This window comes from Podarcis raffonei, chromosome 14 (genome assembly GCF_027172205.1).
Source record: "Podarcis raffonei isolate rPodRaf1 chromosome 14, rPodRaf1.pri, whole genome shotgun sequence".
Lineage (NCBI taxonomy): Eukaryota > Metazoa > Chordata > Lepidosauria > Squamata > Lacertidae > Podarcis > Podarcis raffonei.
The window spans coordinates 40,549,198-40,568,220 of NC_070615.1; the positions used below are offsets into that span (position 1 = coordinate 40,549,198).

The 19,023-nt window shown below is 43.9% G+C and overlaps 1 protein-coding gene across 1 annotated transcript; it reads left to right on the plus strand.

Annotated features, from left to right (window-relative positions):
• The first annotated feature begins 2,613 nt into the window (after nucleotides 1-2,613).
• On the plus strand, nucleotides 2,614-17,468 carry LOC128402133 (cytochrome b-c1 complex subunit 2, mitochondrial). The gene is made up of 14 exons (XM_053366038.1): nucleotides 2,614-2,799; nucleotides 3,867-3,959; nucleotides 4,069-4,218; nucleotides 6,562-6,626; nucleotides 8,500-8,556; nucleotides 9,070-9,194; nucleotides 9,850-9,947; nucleotides 11,198-11,255; nucleotides 11,369-11,464; nucleotides 13,002-13,201; nucleotides 14,727-14,807; nucleotides 15,549-15,625; nucleotides 16,472-16,625; nucleotides 17,209-17,468. Exons 1-14 carry the CDS (start codon nucleotides 2,638-2,640, stop codon nucleotides 17,290-17,292), a joined length of 1,500 nt encoding a protein of 499 aa, XP_053222013.1. The 5' UTR covers nucleotides 2,614-2,637; the 3' UTR covers nucleotides 17,293-17,468.
• Nucleotides 17,469-19,023: the final 1,555 nt, after the last annotated feature.

Genomic DNA, 19,023 nt, shown 5'->3' on the forward strand with positions numbered 1-19,023 from the left:
AGAGAGACAGACAGACAGACAGACAGACAGACAGAGAGGACCTGAAATAAAGGACAAAACTGTATCATTAGAGAACATAGCATTTTACACTGCAATACGGGACAATTCTGTATTATACAGGACAGGTGCAAACCCTGCTATGTATGGATCTACTGTGAAAAAAATGAAACTTAAGCTTCAGGGCCCCTAATCCTCGAGGGGCCCCAGAAGCGACTTTAGTCCACATTGCTTAAGCTTTTTGGGTCTACTAGACCCAACTGGAGTTGCATGACTCAAATTGATTATTATTTTTATTGTATATATTTCAAAAGTCCCAAAGTTTGAGAGTCAGCAGCACAGGTGTTGTAAAGGTGTGGTGATCTGAATAAGGCAACAGTGGTGACCAAGACCTTGTTGTTAGTTGTGAAGGTTAGTCATGCCTATTGATTTCGATGGGTTGTCCATAGCTAACCTTTACTTATAGCTGACCTGTTGATATTAATAGAGCTAAGTTAATCATGTCTTAATTTCAAAGAGTCAACTCTGAGTAGGTCCAACAGTGCATACAACCCAAAGGCTTTTTTTATTAGGCATTCCAGGCTGTGAAACTCTCTTCCCAGGTGGGTTCCCTTGACTCTTGCACTCTTAAGCTAAAGGCAGATCGTAAAACCTTTTGACTCTGTCAGACTTAAGCTGTGGATTAATGTCCAGCCTCCCTGTTTTTATGCTCAGCTGTTTAGTCCATGCTTTGGGTCCTGTTGTGCAAATCAGACTTCGGTCATTCCAACTGGGTTTGTGTGTTTTTCCGTCATTTTGCTTTACTGTACTTCATGAACTTAAGGAAAGCAGGGAATGTATTGTGATGAAGATAAAAATGGAAAATTTAATGAAAACTATTTAAGAGAAGAAAAGCAGGGAATGAATTCTGAAATATAAATAAACTGTGTGCAAGAGAAAGAGGCAACCTACTGTTGATGGGTGACTTGTAGATCATCCTGGGTTTAAAGTCACTGTCTTATGATGCTTTCAGCCCTCCCAGGACAAGTGCTCTCATCAAGCTTCCCCCCCCCAAAGAATCCTGGGAACTTTACGTACTTTGTTAAGGATTCCGAGAATTGTAGACGCGGGTGGCGCTGTGGGTTAAACCACAGAGCCTAGGGCTTGCCGATCAGAAGGTTGGCGGTTCAAATCCCCGTGACGGGGTGAGCTCCCGTTGCTCGGTCCCTGCTCCTGCTAACCTATCAGTTCGAAAGCACGTCATGTGCAAGTAGATAAATAGGTACTGCTCCAGCGGGAAGGTAAACGGCATTTCCATGCACTGCTCTGGTTCGCCAGAAGTGGCTTAGTCATGCTGGCCACATGACCCAGAAGCTGTACGCTGGCTCCCTTGGCCAATAAAGCGAGATGAGCGCCGCAACCCCAGAGTCGGCCACGACTGGACCTAATGGTCAGGGGTCCCTTTACCTTTACCTTAAGCGGAAAACACAGTTCCCAGGATTCTTTGGGGGAAGTCATGTGCTTTAAATGCATGGGGTGAACCCCCACTCCTCCTGCAAGGGTCATAATTTAACTTGCTTCCCCCAAACTGCAGTGGGGCACGTACAAGACCTGGCTGCAAAGGCGCTTAAATGTGTGCTCCTGGTTGTTCCTTGACAAGTGGGTGGCAGTTTCTGGATGGTAGTACCGCAAATCACCTTTACAGAGAGAACAAGAGAAATGAATAGAGCATGCTTTAGAACAGCTGCAGCTTTCGCTCCCGATCCTTGAGAATTAAAGCAATGTGAAGATTTATCAGAAATAAGGTTAGATGTCCTACGGACAAAGGTCCGTATAGTTAAAGCCATGGTTTTCCCAGTAGTGATGTATGGAAGTGAGAGCTGGACCATAAAGAAGGCTGATCGCCGAAGAATTGATGCTTTTGAATTATGGTGTTGGAGGAGACTCTTGAGAGTCCCATGGACTGCAAGAAGATCAAACCTCTCCATTCTGAAGGAAATCAGCCCTGAGTGCTCACTGGAAGGACAGATCCTGAAGCTGAGGCTCCAATACTTTGGCCACCTCATGAGAAGAGAAGACTCCCTGGAAAAGACCCTGATGTTGGGAAAGATGGAGGGCACAAGGAGAAGGGGACGACAGAGGACGAGAAGGTTGGATAGTGTTCTCGAAGCTACAAACATGAGTCTGACCAAACTGCGGGAGACAGTGGAAGACAGGAGTGCCTGGCGTGCTCTGGTCCAGGGGGTCACGAAGAGTCGGACACGACTAAACAACTAAACAACAACAACAACAGATGTCCTTTCTTCTTCAAATGCGGGGGGAGGAGAGAGAAAATCAAATTTACGAAACGCTCGTGAGTTACAACTTAGGTGGCTGGAGGGTCAACCCGCGATCTAACAGCGCACAGCAGAGTTCCTAGTCCTCAGGTTCTGTTTTCGTCCTTTGCCATCCAGGATTCTACCAACTGCAAATGAGAACCGGACGTGTATGATGATTCTCAGCGGTGAACGATTATCCCCTTGATGGACTGGCCGGGGACGCTCTAGCCGCTTGCCTCTCCTAGTTTTCATGCTGGAACAGCGTTCCCCTACCTCTACGGGGCGGGGGCGTTTCCCTAGTCGCCGGCGCTGGGCGAGATTATAGAAAGGCTCCGCTTTCTCTATGGTTCGGGCGGCGCGGAAAGAGTGGCAGTGCGGCGTGGACCGGAAGAGCCTTCCGCTTCCTGGGCGGCCATCTTGGATTTCTTCCCCGGGGAGGCTCCGGAGGGCTCTGTGGCGGTCGAAGACCATGAAGCCCATTCCGGCGGCAGCGCGGTGCCTCTCGGTGAGTAGCAGCGCCTTGGAGGCGGCGGCGGTGAAGGGGCGGGAGTCCGGAGCAAGACAGGCGCCTGGGCTGGGTAAGGCCCGATGGAGGAAGCGCGGCTCCCGCTTCAAGGGAGCGACCTTGACTCGGGCCTTCGACCGGGGAAGGAGGGGAAAGGGAAGGCCGGCTCCTCATCCATGTCCGGGCGCCGCTCCTCCTTCTCAGCAGCCGCTTTAGGGAGGGAAGAGGGTGGTGACAGACCCCTCTTCTGCCGGGAGGCTGAAGGTCGCTGCAGGAGCCTCGAGGTCGGCCTGCACCTGGAGCCCCAGCACCATCTGAAGCGGTCAGTCGGCGTTTCCCCTTTAGACGTACGCAGGACAGAATGCTGTTCGCTCCGGCAGGGGGAGAAATGACCGTTGAAAACGAAGGAAAGAAATTCGCGCACGGAAACCCCGCCCCCCCCGCCACAAATTAGTCTCTAGGGAGAACGGCTAAGCTATTTATTTATTTCGTAAAAAAATCACGCATCGCTTATTGTAAACAACGGCAACATATCCAAGTGCTTTACAAAAAGAGGAAACCAGAAAATTCAGGAGAAATTGCAAGAACAAGAAGCTAAAAGCAGATTAAAATTCACATCAGCGTTTCTAACTGAGCATCAGGGTAAAGTAAAAAGGTAAAGGACCCCTGGACGGTCAAGTCTAGTCAAAGGCGACTATGGGTTGCGCCGCTCATCTCACTTTTCAGGTCGAAGGAGCTGCCCTTTGTCCACAGACAGGTTTCTGGATCAGAGCAATAGGAGCGCACCCCGTTGTGCAGATTCGAACTGCCGACCTTCAGGGAACTTAAGGAGCCATACATATTTCTCTTCTTACCCAGTTTTATCCTCACAACAATCCTGTGAGGTAGTTTAGGGTGAGAGGCAGTGTTAGGCCAAAGGTCACCCAGTGAACAGCATGGATGAGTTTGAACCCTGGTCTTATAGGTCATAGTCCAACACACTAACCACTACACCACATTGCTTATCTTTCAAATTTAATTGGTTGAAATGTGTATGGATCTAGCTTACCATTGTTCTCTCTTATTAGAGGAGATTTTATTCTCTCAAGACTGCGCCTAAAGTTGAAGCCCCTGGAGGAGCAGAGCGGTCAAAAGTACTGCTACACCCCCAGGATCTTGAGGTTAGTCTGAAGAGGAAGTTATTTTGCATTTTGATATCTTCTAATTAGAGCAGCACATAGTGGAGCAGTGTGATTTCACGTAGACTGATGTGTCCTCTTATAAATGCAGATTGCAAAACTACCAAATGGCTTGATGATTGCTTCTCTGGAAAATTATTCTCCAGTTTCAAGGATTGGTGTCTTCATCAAAGCAGGCAGCAGGTATGAGACCACCACCAATTTGGGAACTGCACACCTGCTCCGCCTTGCATCTAACCTGGTGGGTTTCTTCTTCAACTTCTTTGACTTTAGATTAAGGAAGCAAAGTGTTATATTCAGCTTATTTAGTGTTGGTATCCTAAAAGTGAAATTGGGAGGCTGGAAAGGGTGGGGAGGTGAGTGGAGTACTTTTGAAATTCTGGAAAAACAAACGTTTTTGCTACTGTGTTAAAAACCACAGAGGAGAATACTTTTTGTTATTTTCATAGGAGAAAAAAATGGTGTCAATACAAATTCAAGTAAAACCATTCTCAGGCTGGCCTGTGTGTAGCATCTACATGATGGGTTGACATTTGCCCAGGCAGTGACCATGTGCTTTTGAGTATCATTATATTGCGCTCTCTCAGATATCCCTCTTTTTTTTCCCCTGCCTCCACCCAATCAAATGTATATCCTCTCCTATCACTTCTGCCTTATGGGCCATTTGTTGTTGCTTCTGCACTGATCTTACTTTTAGGCCTCACAGAGGTTGGCCACTGTGAGAACAGGATGCTGGACTAAGTGGGCCTTTCAACTAATCCAGCCAGGCTTTTCAGTTAGTTGGCTTTAAAAGGCAAGTGGACAAATTCATTGAGGATAAGGCTATCAATGGCTGTTGATCTTCATCCCTGTGTACTGCCTCCTAGAATTAGAATGTCTCTGAACAACAATGAGAGGGATGCTGTACTCATGCCTTGATTTTTTGTTTCTCATGAGACTCTGGTTGGCCATTGTAGGAAACTGGATGCTGGACTAGAAGGGCTTTTGGTCTACTCTTATTTTCTTTTTATTTTGCTCCTTCTCTAGCCTTTTTTGCCCTTTCCTCACTCACCCTAAAAAAAAAAAAATCTCCTTCCCATTCCTCATTTTCTGCTATTTCCTCTTCTCTGATGCTATGACATCTTCAGGCAAAGACAGAGCTGGCTTCAAGCTGTTTTTCTAAATTGGCTCCTTCCCAGACTATGCCCAAAGCAGATTGCAATGCAGCAGAAATAGGTTTCTCAGCCACCCTGCCCTGAATACCTTACCAAGGGGCCTCTGGTGGGTGGCATACCTCTACCATCACTGAGTGTCCCATTGCCTCCAGCCCTGAACGCTTCTATCGCAGAGCCCCTCTTGGGCACTCAGCATGGTGTCACAAGAAGTCAAGGAGGTGGCCATAGTGGTCCATGCCAGCTACTGGCACAAGGCTTGGGGAACCAGCAGTGCTGCCTCCTCTTCTGCACCTGAAAGTGCAAGGTGCCAAGAGCTTGGACCAGCTGCTTGAGTCCCTTTGCTGTTACTTCCTCTTCAGCTGGAGCAGCATCAGTTTATTTGAAAGTTTGGGGCTGCACCACTTTCCATGACCACCAGAGGCCCTTGGAGAACAATGTAAGACTGCTTTCTTGTTTTAAGGAACAGCAAATTAGCCTTTCTGAATCTCAGCATACCCTGCAAATGTATCCCAGTAAATATCTTCATTTTCTAAAGGAATGATTTCTTCCCTTAAGGAGGCCCTGCTGGCAGATATATCTAAGGACCTGAAACTTAAAAGGACCTGCAAGCACAAAAAATGTGTTCTCCTTATCTCCAATTATTCCAAAGGTTTAGCTGGCTTTGAGGAAGACCTCCCTTTATTAATGGGGAGGCTCTTTACCGGAGCACTAGCAGGCTATTAACATGCTCTAGCACAGCTGCTCCTGGGTCCCCTGAGCAAAGTGGAGGCTGGCCAGCTGATTAGCAGCAGCCACCACCTCCCACTTGACATGTGATATGCGCAGCAGCACAAAGGTCTAGGCTGGCTTACCTGCTCCTTTGCCCTAGTCCTGCACCCCTAACTGTTATGAATTGCAGAGATCCCTGCTGGATCAAGCCATTGGCCATCTATTCTAGCATCTTGTCATGGTGGCCAGCCAGATCCCTCTTCAAAGCCTCCAAGCAAGAACAGAATGCAAGAGCACTCTCCTCACTTGTGATTCCCAGCAACCGTGAAGGTTGGACATAGTCATCATGGCTAGCAGCTGTTGATACCCTTATCCTCCATGATTTTGTCTGATTCTGTTTTAAAACCACCATATTCTATCACTTGTTATCCGGGTGGAAGAAAAGGAGGTGCAGTCTTGCTACTTTCAGTTTTGCCTGGCTCCAGCATAAGGATTAAGTATATAAGCCTTCTGAATTTCCATAGGGTGTTTATCTTGCAGCATAACACTGACTTAACATGCTCTGGCTTATTCATTATACCTGAACAGTTTAGTGATGCAAGCATTAGCTGTGTGTATTTAGTTAAAATACCCAGTGGCCAAGTTAAAACATATGGGCTAGATATGACTGAAGTTTTGTTTTGATGCCTGCAGTTGAAAGTGTAATGTTGGTTTTTCTACAGACTACAAAAGGAGCTTCTGCCTTCAAAATCACCCGTGGTATTGAAGCTGTTGGTGGTAGCCTAAGGTTTGTAATTGTTTAATGCTCAACTGTGTTTTGAATAATTACGTGGAAATGGGACTCCTCTGATTATGACAGTTCATAGTTGGATGACTTTGAATAGCCCAAGGCAGAAGTACTGAAAAATAAGGGTGGGTGGGTTTTTAAAAAGTGATTTTTCATGTTTTAATCTCAAGGCAGGCTTCACTTAAACATCTCCACTATCCAATTTTAATTGCACTTCCCCCTGCAATAGTTCTTTCAAAAATGACTCCCAGTTTCATCCTGGAGTTTAATTATTTTGTTTTATATGTGCTTCCTCAAGCATGTTGGTATGTAGAACCGTAGCACATGGTTCAACAGTGGTGATATCAGCGCAGAAGGGAAGTGTAATGACAGTGAAAGAGAGTCCTGTATTTTTCATATATGCTCATATAAACCCAGGGGAAAGGAGTCAGATCTCTAGAAACATATGACTTTGCTTGGGGCATGATTCTCGCTTAGAGTGAGAAGTCAGGAGTGGCTGTGTCTCAGCGGGACAACACAGGCTTTGCATGCAGAATGTTTTTGGCTCAGTTCCCGGCATCTCGAGGAAGGGCTTGGAAAAAGTCTAGTAAAAAATCTTGGAGATTTTGCCAGACTTTGTAAACAATACTGAGCTAAATAGACCAATGGTATAAGGTAACTTCCAGTGTTCCGTCTCTTTTACTGCACCTGAAGCTGGGTTGCAGGTAGAGCTGGGCAATATATTGATATATTGTCTAAAACCGCTTTGAAGTTCACATCGTGATAATTGTTTCATAATATTTGAGCTGGCAATATCGTGTGAATCACAATGTGTGTAAGGGCTAGGCCAGTGATGGCCAAACTTGGCCCTCCAGCTGTTTTGGGACTACAGCTCCCATCACCCCTAGCTAACAGGATCAGTGGTCAGGGATAATGGGAATTGTAGTCCCAAAAATACTTGGAGGGCCAAGTTATCAGGCGATAGGCGATATCTGGTTTTCAACATCGCAATAAATCACCAGTTAAACACTGCAATGTTATCAGCAGCTAAACATTGCAATCTACCACAATGTCTAAAATAAGGAAGAAACTATACAGAGGTGAACAGGACAATGTCCAGGCAACTGCTACTGCTTAGGGGCCTAAAACAGATAAATGACAATCTTATCAATCATCACACACTCAGTTTCATCAGCAGGCAAGCCAAAATGAATCCCAGTGGGACTTTTGGTTTTGGGCTTGCCTACCAAATGATGATATTCAGGACAATCCAAAGTATGGCGATGAGTCAGTGAATACAAATAATGTGGGACTGCCAGCAGACCTGCTAGGAGGCAGAAGCAGCTGGCCATGATGGTGGTATGTGTCAGCCGTAGTGGTGACAATCTGCAAGGCCTGGCGGTGGCGGCACAATCAGTGGTGGCCTGCGAGTCCTCATGGCGGCAACTGGAGGGGGCAGTAGTAGCAGCAGCTTTTATCTTGTGTTATCGCAAACTCTTGTGAATCAGAATCACATGGCTTGTATCCGGTGCTGACCCTGCTTGGAGTAAACCAATTGAAATTAATCAACATGGGTAATTTGCGTTCATTAATTTCATTGGGTCTACTCTCTTACAACTCTTATGTCTTGTTTCATGTTTCTCAGTCAGAAGAATTTTAGCATTGCATAATTAGTAGTTTATTATATGGTTGAAAGATAACTATTCAAAGGGACTCTTACAATAGGCAGTATACATGTGTACTAAATCTGCATATGGGTATTAATTGTGGTTTAAGATAGAAAACGTTAATAGCAAAACATTTAAGTGTAAGCAAGCCCACAATAGGATTATAAACAGAAGGAACTAGTAACCTCATATCAACTTTTGAAAAATGTACTTTTTCTTTTTTTTAGTGTGACATCTACCAGAGAGAACATGGTTTATTCCGTTGAATGCCTGCGTGACTATATGTAAGCCTCTAGATGTGTAGCAAATCAGTTTTCAACGCATTCTGTAAGCATTCCCATTGATAATGCAACAGAACATCATTGCATAAGTAATTTTTTGTTCCTGCCCTTGAAATACAGTTTGACTTTATTCTGAGCTATAAATAACATGGCACATGTTTTTCTGTGGGTCGGTTCCTAAAAGAATTGTCAGGAAGAAAACACATCTATTAATTCTGCTCTTGTTTGTTACCTAACTCCCTGTCTCTCTCTCCCCCTGCCCACCGTCAGTATTTTGATTGTAAGCTTCTTGGTCCAGGAGCCGTGTGTGTTTTCCGTAAGGTGCCATGTAGAGACTAGGTAACTTTTGAGTCCGGTCTTATATTCTCAGAAGGAATGCCATTGAAATTCGTGTTAACCCCCTTACCTTTGAATTTTTATATTTTAACATCAGCTTGCCCTTGATCTGCTCTCTAATATTTTGGAGCCTCAGTTGTTTGATCCTTTCTTGATATATGTTGTTCTTCCTTTATTCAGCGATACCGTTTTGGAGTATTTATTAAATGTCACAACGGCCCCAGAATTCAGGCGCTGGGAAGTGGCTGAGGCCAACCCCCGTTTAAGAATTGACAAGGCAATTGCCTTTCAGAACCCTCAAGTTGGTGAGTGTTCCTAATCTGCTGGGGGCTACGAGGAGTATTTCTTTTTAAGATTGTACAAGTATGAAACAAGTTTTCCCCTGCCTATGGGTGGATATCACAGTTGTCTTTCCAGGATTGTGCTAGAGAGAGGTCTGTAAACACCACTTCTCCAACTTAAATTTGTGTGCCCTCAACAACTGATACGGCTTTAAATTAATGATTCCTTAATCTTTTATTGCTGACATTTGCAGTGATAAAGGGGGCTGTGGAGTTCTTTCTTGGAAAACACTATTCTGTGCCAAGCAGAATTTAAGGAGCAGCATTAAAAAAACAAAAACAAATGTAGGGCTGTTTTTTAGTGGACAAAGGTATGTGTGATTTAAATCTCAGTGGACCCACACTAGGACCTTGGATATGCCTAAAACTACCTTTTTGATCCTTATCCAACATCCATGGTCCAGCAAACTATTTTGCAGGTTGTTTAGACAGAGCTAAGTGACAGTTTGTTTCCCCAGGGTGGATTTGATTTGCATATTCTGCATGAACAGGGGCTTCACTTTAGTACTGAAGGGGAAGCTCCACACAATCGATGAAAAACACATTTCTGCAGAGCACAGCTTTGGTACAAATGATTCCCTACAATAAGTAAACAAACCTTCCATTGTCTTATGCATAGGTGTTCTTGAAAACTTGCATGCAGCGGCTTATCGGAATGCCCTTGCCAACTCCCTGTACTGTCCAGATTATGTTATTGGGAAGATTACTTCGGAACAAGTAAGAATTTAAACAGCACTTATTATACTTAATTATTGTAGATGAAGAGAAACTTGGCACTAAATACATCAATGTTCATCTCTTCCCTGCCCTCCTGTTGCTGTTTTGCTTCCACTTCTCATCAGCCCCAGTCAGCACAGCTTATGGTTAGGGATGATGGGAGTTGTAGTCTGGCAACATTTGAAGGGCCAGAGGTTCCCTGTCCTATGATTTATACTTGCTCAGCAAACCATAAGTGAAAACCAGGGTTTGATCCTGGTTTATGCAAGCCATCCTTTGCCTGCTTGAATGAAACTTTGGGTTCTGGAGATGTCTCTCTTCACAGAAGCAGTAGTAAAAGAACAGCTTAAATTTACCTTGAAAGTTTTTTATTTGTAAGGAAAGTGCCATCTTTTCTGAGTACAGTGGTACCTCTGGTTACGAACTTAATTCGTTCTGGAGGTCCATTCTTAAGACTAAACAGTTCATAACCCAAGGCGTGCTTTTGCTAATGGCTCCTCCTGTTGCTGCTACCATGCAACTTCCGCTTGCATTCCGGGGCAAAGTTCGCAACCGGGAGCATCTACTTCCAGGTTAGCGGAGCTCATAATCCCCAGCGTTTGCAAGGAGGACGATACGTAACACAAGGTTCCACTGTAGTGGTTTGGAGAAGAATTTCCTCCCCTATCTGAGTGTATTACTTAGTTTTGGTTGGTTTTTCAACAGTGTAATCCTATGCATACCAACTGAGAAGCCCCAGTGAATTCACTGGGGACTTCCCCTAGAGTAAGTGTATGGGATTGCAGTTATAAAGCATCATGTTGCATTTTAACACGTTTCCACAAGCTGTTGCAGTTAATCAAAATATTTGTGAAGATGTTTAAAACTGGTGTCACTTAAACCAGTTCTGTTCTGAAATGCCCCAAACGCTAAGGCTTCTCCATGTGCTTTTTTGGAAGTGAAGCACAGTCATAGTCCAGGCAAACAACTTATATAAGGTAAATTTTTTAAAATGGCCCTGGGTAGAGGGCCATTTGCAGAGGGTTGGATTAGATGATCCTTGGGGTCACTTCCAGCTCTACAATTCTATGATTCTGTGATTACCATGTCTTGCTTATGAGCTTCTCGGAAGCATCTGGTTGGCCACTGTAAAAGCAGGCTGCTTGACTCGATAGACCTTTTGGTGTGATTCAGAATGACTCTTTAAGTTCTTACTTTAGTTACCGTATGTGGCAGAAATACTAACACGCACATCCTCCTTTTCATCACAGCTGCACCAGTTCGTACAGAACAACTTCACAAGTGGCAGAATGGCTCTGGTGGGGCTCGGTATGTAAGGCAAGATCTGTGTCTTGTGGTTGTACTGTGGTCTTTTAAAAGACAAAAACACCCTTTGCCGCAAACCTCTGGGTTGTTCTTCTGATGCTAACACTGCCTTTCAGGTGTCAGCCATTCTGACCTGAAGCAGATTGGAGAGCATTTCCTAAACATCCGCAGCGGGTCTGGCTCAGCTGGTGAGAAGGCCAAGTATCGTGGAGGTAAATGCGCGCTCTCTTTTTTGGTACCTGCATATTTCTTGATAATTCTATAGCAGTGCTGCTGAATTAGATTGATGGGGTGAGTCCATCCTACCTTCTGACATCTTGCTGTGGGGCCATCATTTAGCCTTCAAACCTACTGTACCCCTGCCCCAGCCACTGCATTGTTGCCTTACTCCACATCCAGGGACAACCTTTCACAAAGACCAGAGAATTCCAGCACATGTTATATGGCTTGTAGATTACTGGTCCCAATAGGCATATTACAGTTCGCTACGTTTTTATCACACCCTTCCTCCAACTATGCTTCACAGGAACATAGGGGCCAATGCTCAATGCTAGAACATCTGCTTTGCATGCAGAAGGTCACAGGTTCAATCCCTAGTATCTCCAAGTACAGCTGGGAATGTCCTGTATGAAACACTGGAGAGCCACTGCCATTCAGTGCAGACAGTACTGAGCTAGATGGCTCAATGGTCTTATTCAGCACAAAGCAGCATCTTTTCTTTGGGGGATGAATGGTAGAACATCTGGAGAGAACCTTTCCTGAACCCCTGGAGAGCTACTTCCATCAGAATAGACAATACTAAGCTGGATGGTCCCAGTGGTCTGATTCGGTATAAGGCAGCTTCCTAGGACTCCAGGCTGGGGCTATTTTGCCATCAAGGCCATCCTTCCCCAATCAATATGGTGCTCTCCAAACTCCCATCATCCCTGATCATTAACCGCACTGGCTGTGGCTGATGGGGATTGTAGTCCAAAACAGTTGGGAAAAGCTGATCTAGGCCTTTACCATCTGCTCTTGCTGGCAGTGATCATCCAGAGTCTTGAGTAGGGAGAGGCCTTTCCAGACGCTTGCTGATGTAACTGGAGATGTCAGGAAATGAATCTGGGACCTTCCCCCTGCAAAACAGATGTTCTCCCAAAGTGCTGTTCCTAGTTCTCCTCACAACAATTCTGCAGGGTGAGAGCATGTGACTTACCTTTCAGTGGATTCCATTGGCTGAGCAAGATGTGGACCCAGGCTGCCCTTGTCTTAAGACCAACATTAGCCATCGCACCACTTTGGCCTGTGCACTTTGACTTGCTGCCTACTGGGCAAGGGCCAAATTCTAAGGCTGCTGTAGTTTTTCAGGGTACAGAAGAACATGAACTTTCTTGTCTACTTGATCACCTTGAAAATTCAGTTTCATAATTCAGTAGCCATAATGTGTCTGTCGGTGACTTGGGCCTTGAAGATCTAGTAAAATTCTAAGCTCTCTCTCTAGCATACCTCGTGGCAGCAGCATTAACTGCCTATCTGAAAGTCACTTTGGCTTCTCTCCGAATTTGTGTTTTGATTGTGTTAGTTTTCAAACTGCATTCTAGGGAACTTTGTAGTTTCTTAGGAGGTGGCTTGATAACGCTACCAGTTTCATGGTGGGTTTGGGAAGGCTTCTCTGTAGACAATTTGACAGAGAAAATGCTATTATTGCAGGGATTGGTGATGTGTTATGCTTTGATGAGCATATAATGCCTCTTTTTGCCTCTCACTAAGGTGAAATCCGAGAGCTGAACGGCCATAGCCTTGTCCATGCTGCCGTAGTTGCTGAAGGAGCTGCTGTAGGAAGTGCAGAAGCAAACGCCTTTAGTGTCCTTCAGCATGTTCTTGGGGCAGGGCCTCTCATTAAGAGAGGAAGTAGCGTTACCAGTAAGCTCATCCAAGGTGTTGCAAAGGCAACTGCCCTACCTTTTGATGTAAGTATGTAGGCTTGCACCTGTGGTTTTAATGTGAGCAAAAAAAGAGCAGAGAAGTGTAGGGTTGTATCCATTGTAAGTCCTACTCAGAGTAGAACTGTTGACATTAATGAACCTAAGTTAGTTATGTTCAGTAATTTCAGTGGATGGATCTACTCTGTGCAGGACTAGCACTGGATAAAACCTGTACCCGTTTATATTTTGGGAAATGATTATTTGGGAAAAGCATGCACTGGCTGGCTAATAGCTACCAAGCCAGTTTTAAGGCTCTGCTGCTTAGATACAGTGTCCTAAATAACTCTGGACCCAGTTACCTGAAAACCATTCTTTTTATCTCCAGTGCCTTGTAAGGATGCTACAATCCACTAATGGAACCTGGTTAGTTTTGCCACAGCCTGATGATTATTGGCTTGTGGTAACATGGGGGTGGGGTGGCTTTTTCATTGGTGGTGTGGAATGCCACTCCTACTGAAATACGAGCGGCTGCATCAGTATTGGCATTCTGCCAACTGCTGAAGACACAACTGTTTAGCCAAGCATTCCCTTGGACTTAGACTTATTCTCTTACTGGATTATAGTTTTTAACTTGCTTGTATCTTTTTAGTTTTAATTAAGGGTGATTTAATGTCCCAATGGAATTGTAATTGTGTGGTTTTTTTAATTATGGATTTCATACTTGATTGTATAGTTGTTAAACCCAGTTAGATGTAATTTTAGCATATAAGTGGTATATAAATGATTTACGTTCTTATCAGCAACGATGACAACAGACGTGCGGCAGACGTCCCTTTGGAATGAATGGAATTTCTATAAGGGGTCATGTGATAGAAGCTCCTAGTGGTTTTTGCCAAAGATTTCTACCAGAGCTGCAGTGTTCAGTGCAATTTTATAAAGTGCCTTTGATTAAATGAATCTATGGATTTATTTTCTTAAGTAATACAAGTAAATTTGCAGTACAGTGGTACCTTGGTACTCGAACGGCTTGGCTCCCGAACAAATCAGCTCCCAAACGCCGCAAACCTGGAAGTAAGTGTTCCGGTTTGCAAACGTTTTTTGGAAGCCAAACATCCGGCGCGGCTTCTGCTTGAGTGCAGGAAGCTCCTGCAGCCAGTTGGAAGCCACACCTTGGTTTTCGAATGGTTTGTGGAGTCAAACAGACTCCTGGAACGGATTAAGTTTGAGAACCCAAGATACTACTGTACAAATAATTACAAAAGCTACATATGGCAAATGCCCACTAAGAAGTGGCATTTTCCACTTCTCTCATACAAGGAGAATTTTTCATTTGAGATTATGGCTTCTGATTGTTTTAAATTTATGCACAATTACATACATTAACTAAAATATGAACAATCAATAATAAACTAATGATAACCCTATTTCCTAGGCCTATTTCCTAACTCTGTTTCCTATTTTGAATTTCACCCTTTCTAAACATGGACTACTTTAAAATGCCAAAAAATATTTCTGCATGAAGAAAAGAGCTTGTTGGAATATGCTAACTGAAATCAAATTTCTTTCGCAGGCAGCAGCATTTAATGTGAATTACTCTGATTCCGGACTCTTTGGCGTTTACACTGTATCCCAAGCTTCAGCTGCTGGGGAGGTAAGTCACCAGTTGGTTTTCTCAGACCAAGTTAATTGGAAGCACGTTCAGTCTGCAAGTTCTGATAAGGATTTATTTAACAATTGGTAGGGTTTTATGACAAATGTGTGTATTCCTGACACTGCAAGGGGTGTTTTGATTTCAGGAAGGATGTGCTGAAAGTAGAAAATGTGTCCTTAAGTTGCTCTGGTCAGAGGGATAGATGTACTTTATGAGAGATGTCTTTATGAAACCTCTTGTGGATTAGCTTCTTTTAAAAAATCTCCTTAATTCATATGATTGTAAGTGGGCAAACAAAGTAATCTGGCTCTGGAAAAGACCATAGTGGAAGAACCCAGATTCAGTCCTTGGCGTCTCCAGTTAAAAGAAAGGGATCTAGTAGCAGGTGAAAAGAAGCCCCAGAGGCCTGCTATTCTTTCTCACCCACCCACTTTCAATCCACCCATCCATGCCCCTGCAGCTTGCTCAGGGGATGGGACTTGCATTCACTCCAATTGGATATTTCCCCCCAGTGCACATTGCAGATGCAGAAGGCCTGATCTAGCTCAGATTTTCCCTGTTTACAAATAATGTGAAGACCACACAGAGTGATCCTCCCTCAGCCCTACACACCTCTCAAGGGACAGCTCTGGCTGCATATGTCTAATACAAATTCTAGGTATATGTAAATAAAGTGGGGGCAGGGGTTGAATTCTGACTTTTGTAGCTAGCAGCAACATATTTTCATGTTTTTGAATCAAGGTAATCAAAGCTGCTTTGAACCAAGTGAAGGCAGTTGCCCAGGGTGGAGTCACTGATGCGGAAGTCACAAGAGCCAAGTAAGTTAGCTTACCAGAGCTATTCTTGTGACCTGTTCACAGCCCAAAATCGTATATTATCCCTCTTTCTGCCCCTGCACACATTCCTGATATTCGGGAATTGTTGATGTACATTTTAATCAGTTGTATTTTTAAGTAAAGTAAAAGCTCTCGTTTTTATATCTAAATAAGAAACGTACCTCTCATCTAGGACAAATGAGATAGGGTTGAGGCATTCAGAGAAGGCGGCGTAGCTCAGTTGTTGAGCACATGCTTTGCATGCAGAAGATCCCAGGTTCAAACCCTGCTTGTCACCCAGTTAAAAGGTTTGGGCAGCCTAAGATTCTAGAGAACTGCCAGCTGCTAGTCAGAGTAAGCAATATTGATAAGGTGGACAAATACTCTGAATTGGCAAATGGCTGTTTCTTATGTAAAATATACATTATTGGACTACTTTTTTTAAAAAAAGAAGAGCAGCAATGGAATACTAAAATGTACAGAAAATCTACTTTACTCTTAAACTATGGAAATCTAATAAATTGTTAGGTTTTACATGATTTCATAAAATACATGATTACAAGACTTTTTTTGGCCGCTTTAACTGAGGGTTGTTTTTCCTCCCATGAAGCTGGATTTTCTCTCATGCCTGCCTTCAAGAATGCCTTGTGATTTCCACAGTCTCACGGACTGTTTTAAAGTAATAGGCATCCTGTAACTATGTCAGAAATACAAAGTGCATTGCAAATGCAAGTAAGACAATGTAAATAAATGCACTCCACGTTATCCTTTTCCTGCCGATTGTCTGCCATCATATTTACAGAATCCTAAGCAGACTGCTATGCTCATTTTCCTCAATATTCTTGACAGAAACCAGCTGAAGGCGGCTTACTTGATGTCTGTGGAGTCTTCAGAAGGCTTCCTTGATGAAATTGGCTCTCAGGCCCTGGCATCTGGGGTATACACATCACCAAGTGCTGCGGCCGAAAAGATTGATTCTGTGGCCACTGCTGACATTGTGAATGTAAGTAAGGTGTCTGTAGATTACAACATAATCAGCAGCTTTGTATTTAGAACGGTTTCCCCTCTTCCTGTTATCTGTAGCGCTGACAAAATAGATGACCTGCTTCTTGAGTTGGCCAGCAGTCCTCATAACCCTAATTCTGAGTGACAGGACTTTGCTCCGGTGACTCCCAGTCTCTGGAATGCCCATCAGAGCTGTATCTGTGAAGTGTTGACCCTAAATGTTTCCTTCCCCCCCCCCCCCCACTTCTGATGGCACTTGGCTGGTGTTACCCTTTGCCTTTGGGTTGCAGTCCTCTGTCTGGGTTTGCTTCTCATTTTTGTCTTTTGCCAGCTCCCACAGAGACCTGGATTTGGTAGAATGCAGAATAGAAATATATTAAATGAAGACCAACACTGGCTTTCTGCCCCACAAATGGCTCTTCCTACACCCGCTGCAAGCTAAATTCTAACCCAGCAGTTCCTTTAAAGCTCAAAAACAGCCACTCATCAAAGACAGTGATTCTGTTTGCTGATTCCAAAGCAGATGCTGCCTCAACCGCCTAACATTTTGTCCTCTGCTATTTTTCTGCTTTATTTTTCAGGCCGCAAAGAAGTTTGTTAGTGGGAAGAAGTCAATGGCAGCTAGTGGGGATTTGGCAAACACCCCTTTTGTGGATGAGTTGTAAGAAGTTGAACACGAGGCACAGCCTCAAAATGGACTCTGTTCTAAGACAGTTGTGTTGACTGTCATTATCGTCCTGTATTATTTATGAGTTCCTAATGCTTTGGAGCTGTAGGTTACTTTCAGTACACTTACACCAAATAAAGTGCAGAGCTCATCCTCTTAACAGGATTCCCAGTATCTTTGTGTCTTCTGTATTGTTATGCACTTAAAGCATTTTTTATTGCTCCTACAGCAGCATCTGGTGTTTAATATGGAATTGTGTAGGTTGAGCACAACCCTGAGTATCTGCTTTTTTGTTCTGAACCAGTTTGGTCTTGTGGCTGGTGAATTGGTTTTGGATCGAGGAAGCCCAGGTTAAAACCTCACCACAGCCAAGGGGTTCATTGGATGGCCTTGTGAGAGTCAAAATCTCAAGAGAATTGTTGAATGCCTTTAATTCTTCTAAAGTTCAAATGCTTAAAGCATTTTAAAACAATGGGGTATGTAACTGTATTAATTAAAGTAAACTTAATTAATCGTGCACACTTAAGCTGCTTTAGGAACACAAAGAGCTAGTTGAAATGGGGTGTATATGTACACCATATATGTATATGGTGATGGAGGGGATTCACAACATTCCAAATTCTTCCTTGGTGTTGACACCAAATTTATTGAACTGTATAAAGCATTAAAAAGCGGGGCTGGGATGGTTTTCTTTCCCCCTTTAAAAGGTAGGATATAAGTAATTAAAGGAGGGGTCAGAAATAAAGTAGGCGTGGATCAATTTGGCACGACTGGGGAAACTTTGGTTGTTACGATAATCCAAGGGGCCGTTGACAAGCTTGAGGATTGTACATTGTTTGGTGCATGTCATACCATCGGGCTACATGGACCAGAATTGTGGGGTGCAGGGAACCCATTCCTGCATACAGATAATGAGTTTCCTTTTTTTATATATAAATATTTATTGAAATTTTCAAAAAATAAAGAAAAAACAAAAAAACACTTAAAAACACATAAAATTTACATTTCTTACTGTCAATGACCAATTTCCTTGACTTCCCCACACCTCCCCTTCTTGTATTCCAGTTCCAATTTTTAGCTCAGCAAGTTCTTGTCCCCAAACTTTACCTTATTTTCTTTAATTCCAAATGTGTGTGGGTTGTGTGTGTTGCAGTAAAATGCTAAGAACAGAATTCCCTAATCTTTGCTAATGGTTGAGCTAAAAAGTGGCAAGGGTTAGATTAATTTTGAGTCTGGCATAATTCATTTTGAAGTACCGTATTTTTCTCTCTATAACACGCATATTTTTTTCTCCTAAAAAAGGAAGGGGAAATGTCTGTGTGTGTTATTGAGCGAATGTGTGGTCCCTGGAGCCGACTGGCACGAGTGGAGGCAAAAATCAGGCAAAAATCAAATCGCGTCTCGGAGAAGGGAAACCTGAAAAGAGGAAGCGGCTGCTTTCCTGTATTCTGCCTCAGGGTCTTACTGCCCACCCTCCTCTGTTTCGTTGCTGTGTTTGCTCAAACGGAACAAAGAGCAGGGAAAGCCCCTCCCCTCCAGACAAGCAGAGGGGAAAGCAGAGCGTCCTTCCTTCTAATTCCTCTCCGTGCTCCAGCCAGAAAACATGCAGGTGGGAGAGAGAGAGAGAGAGAGAGAGAGAGAGAGAGAGAGAGAGCTGGCTGGCTTGGGTGGGGGGGGGACTTTTGCCTACCTTTCCTCCCTCGTGTTGTGACCCTCTCCTGCATTCTTA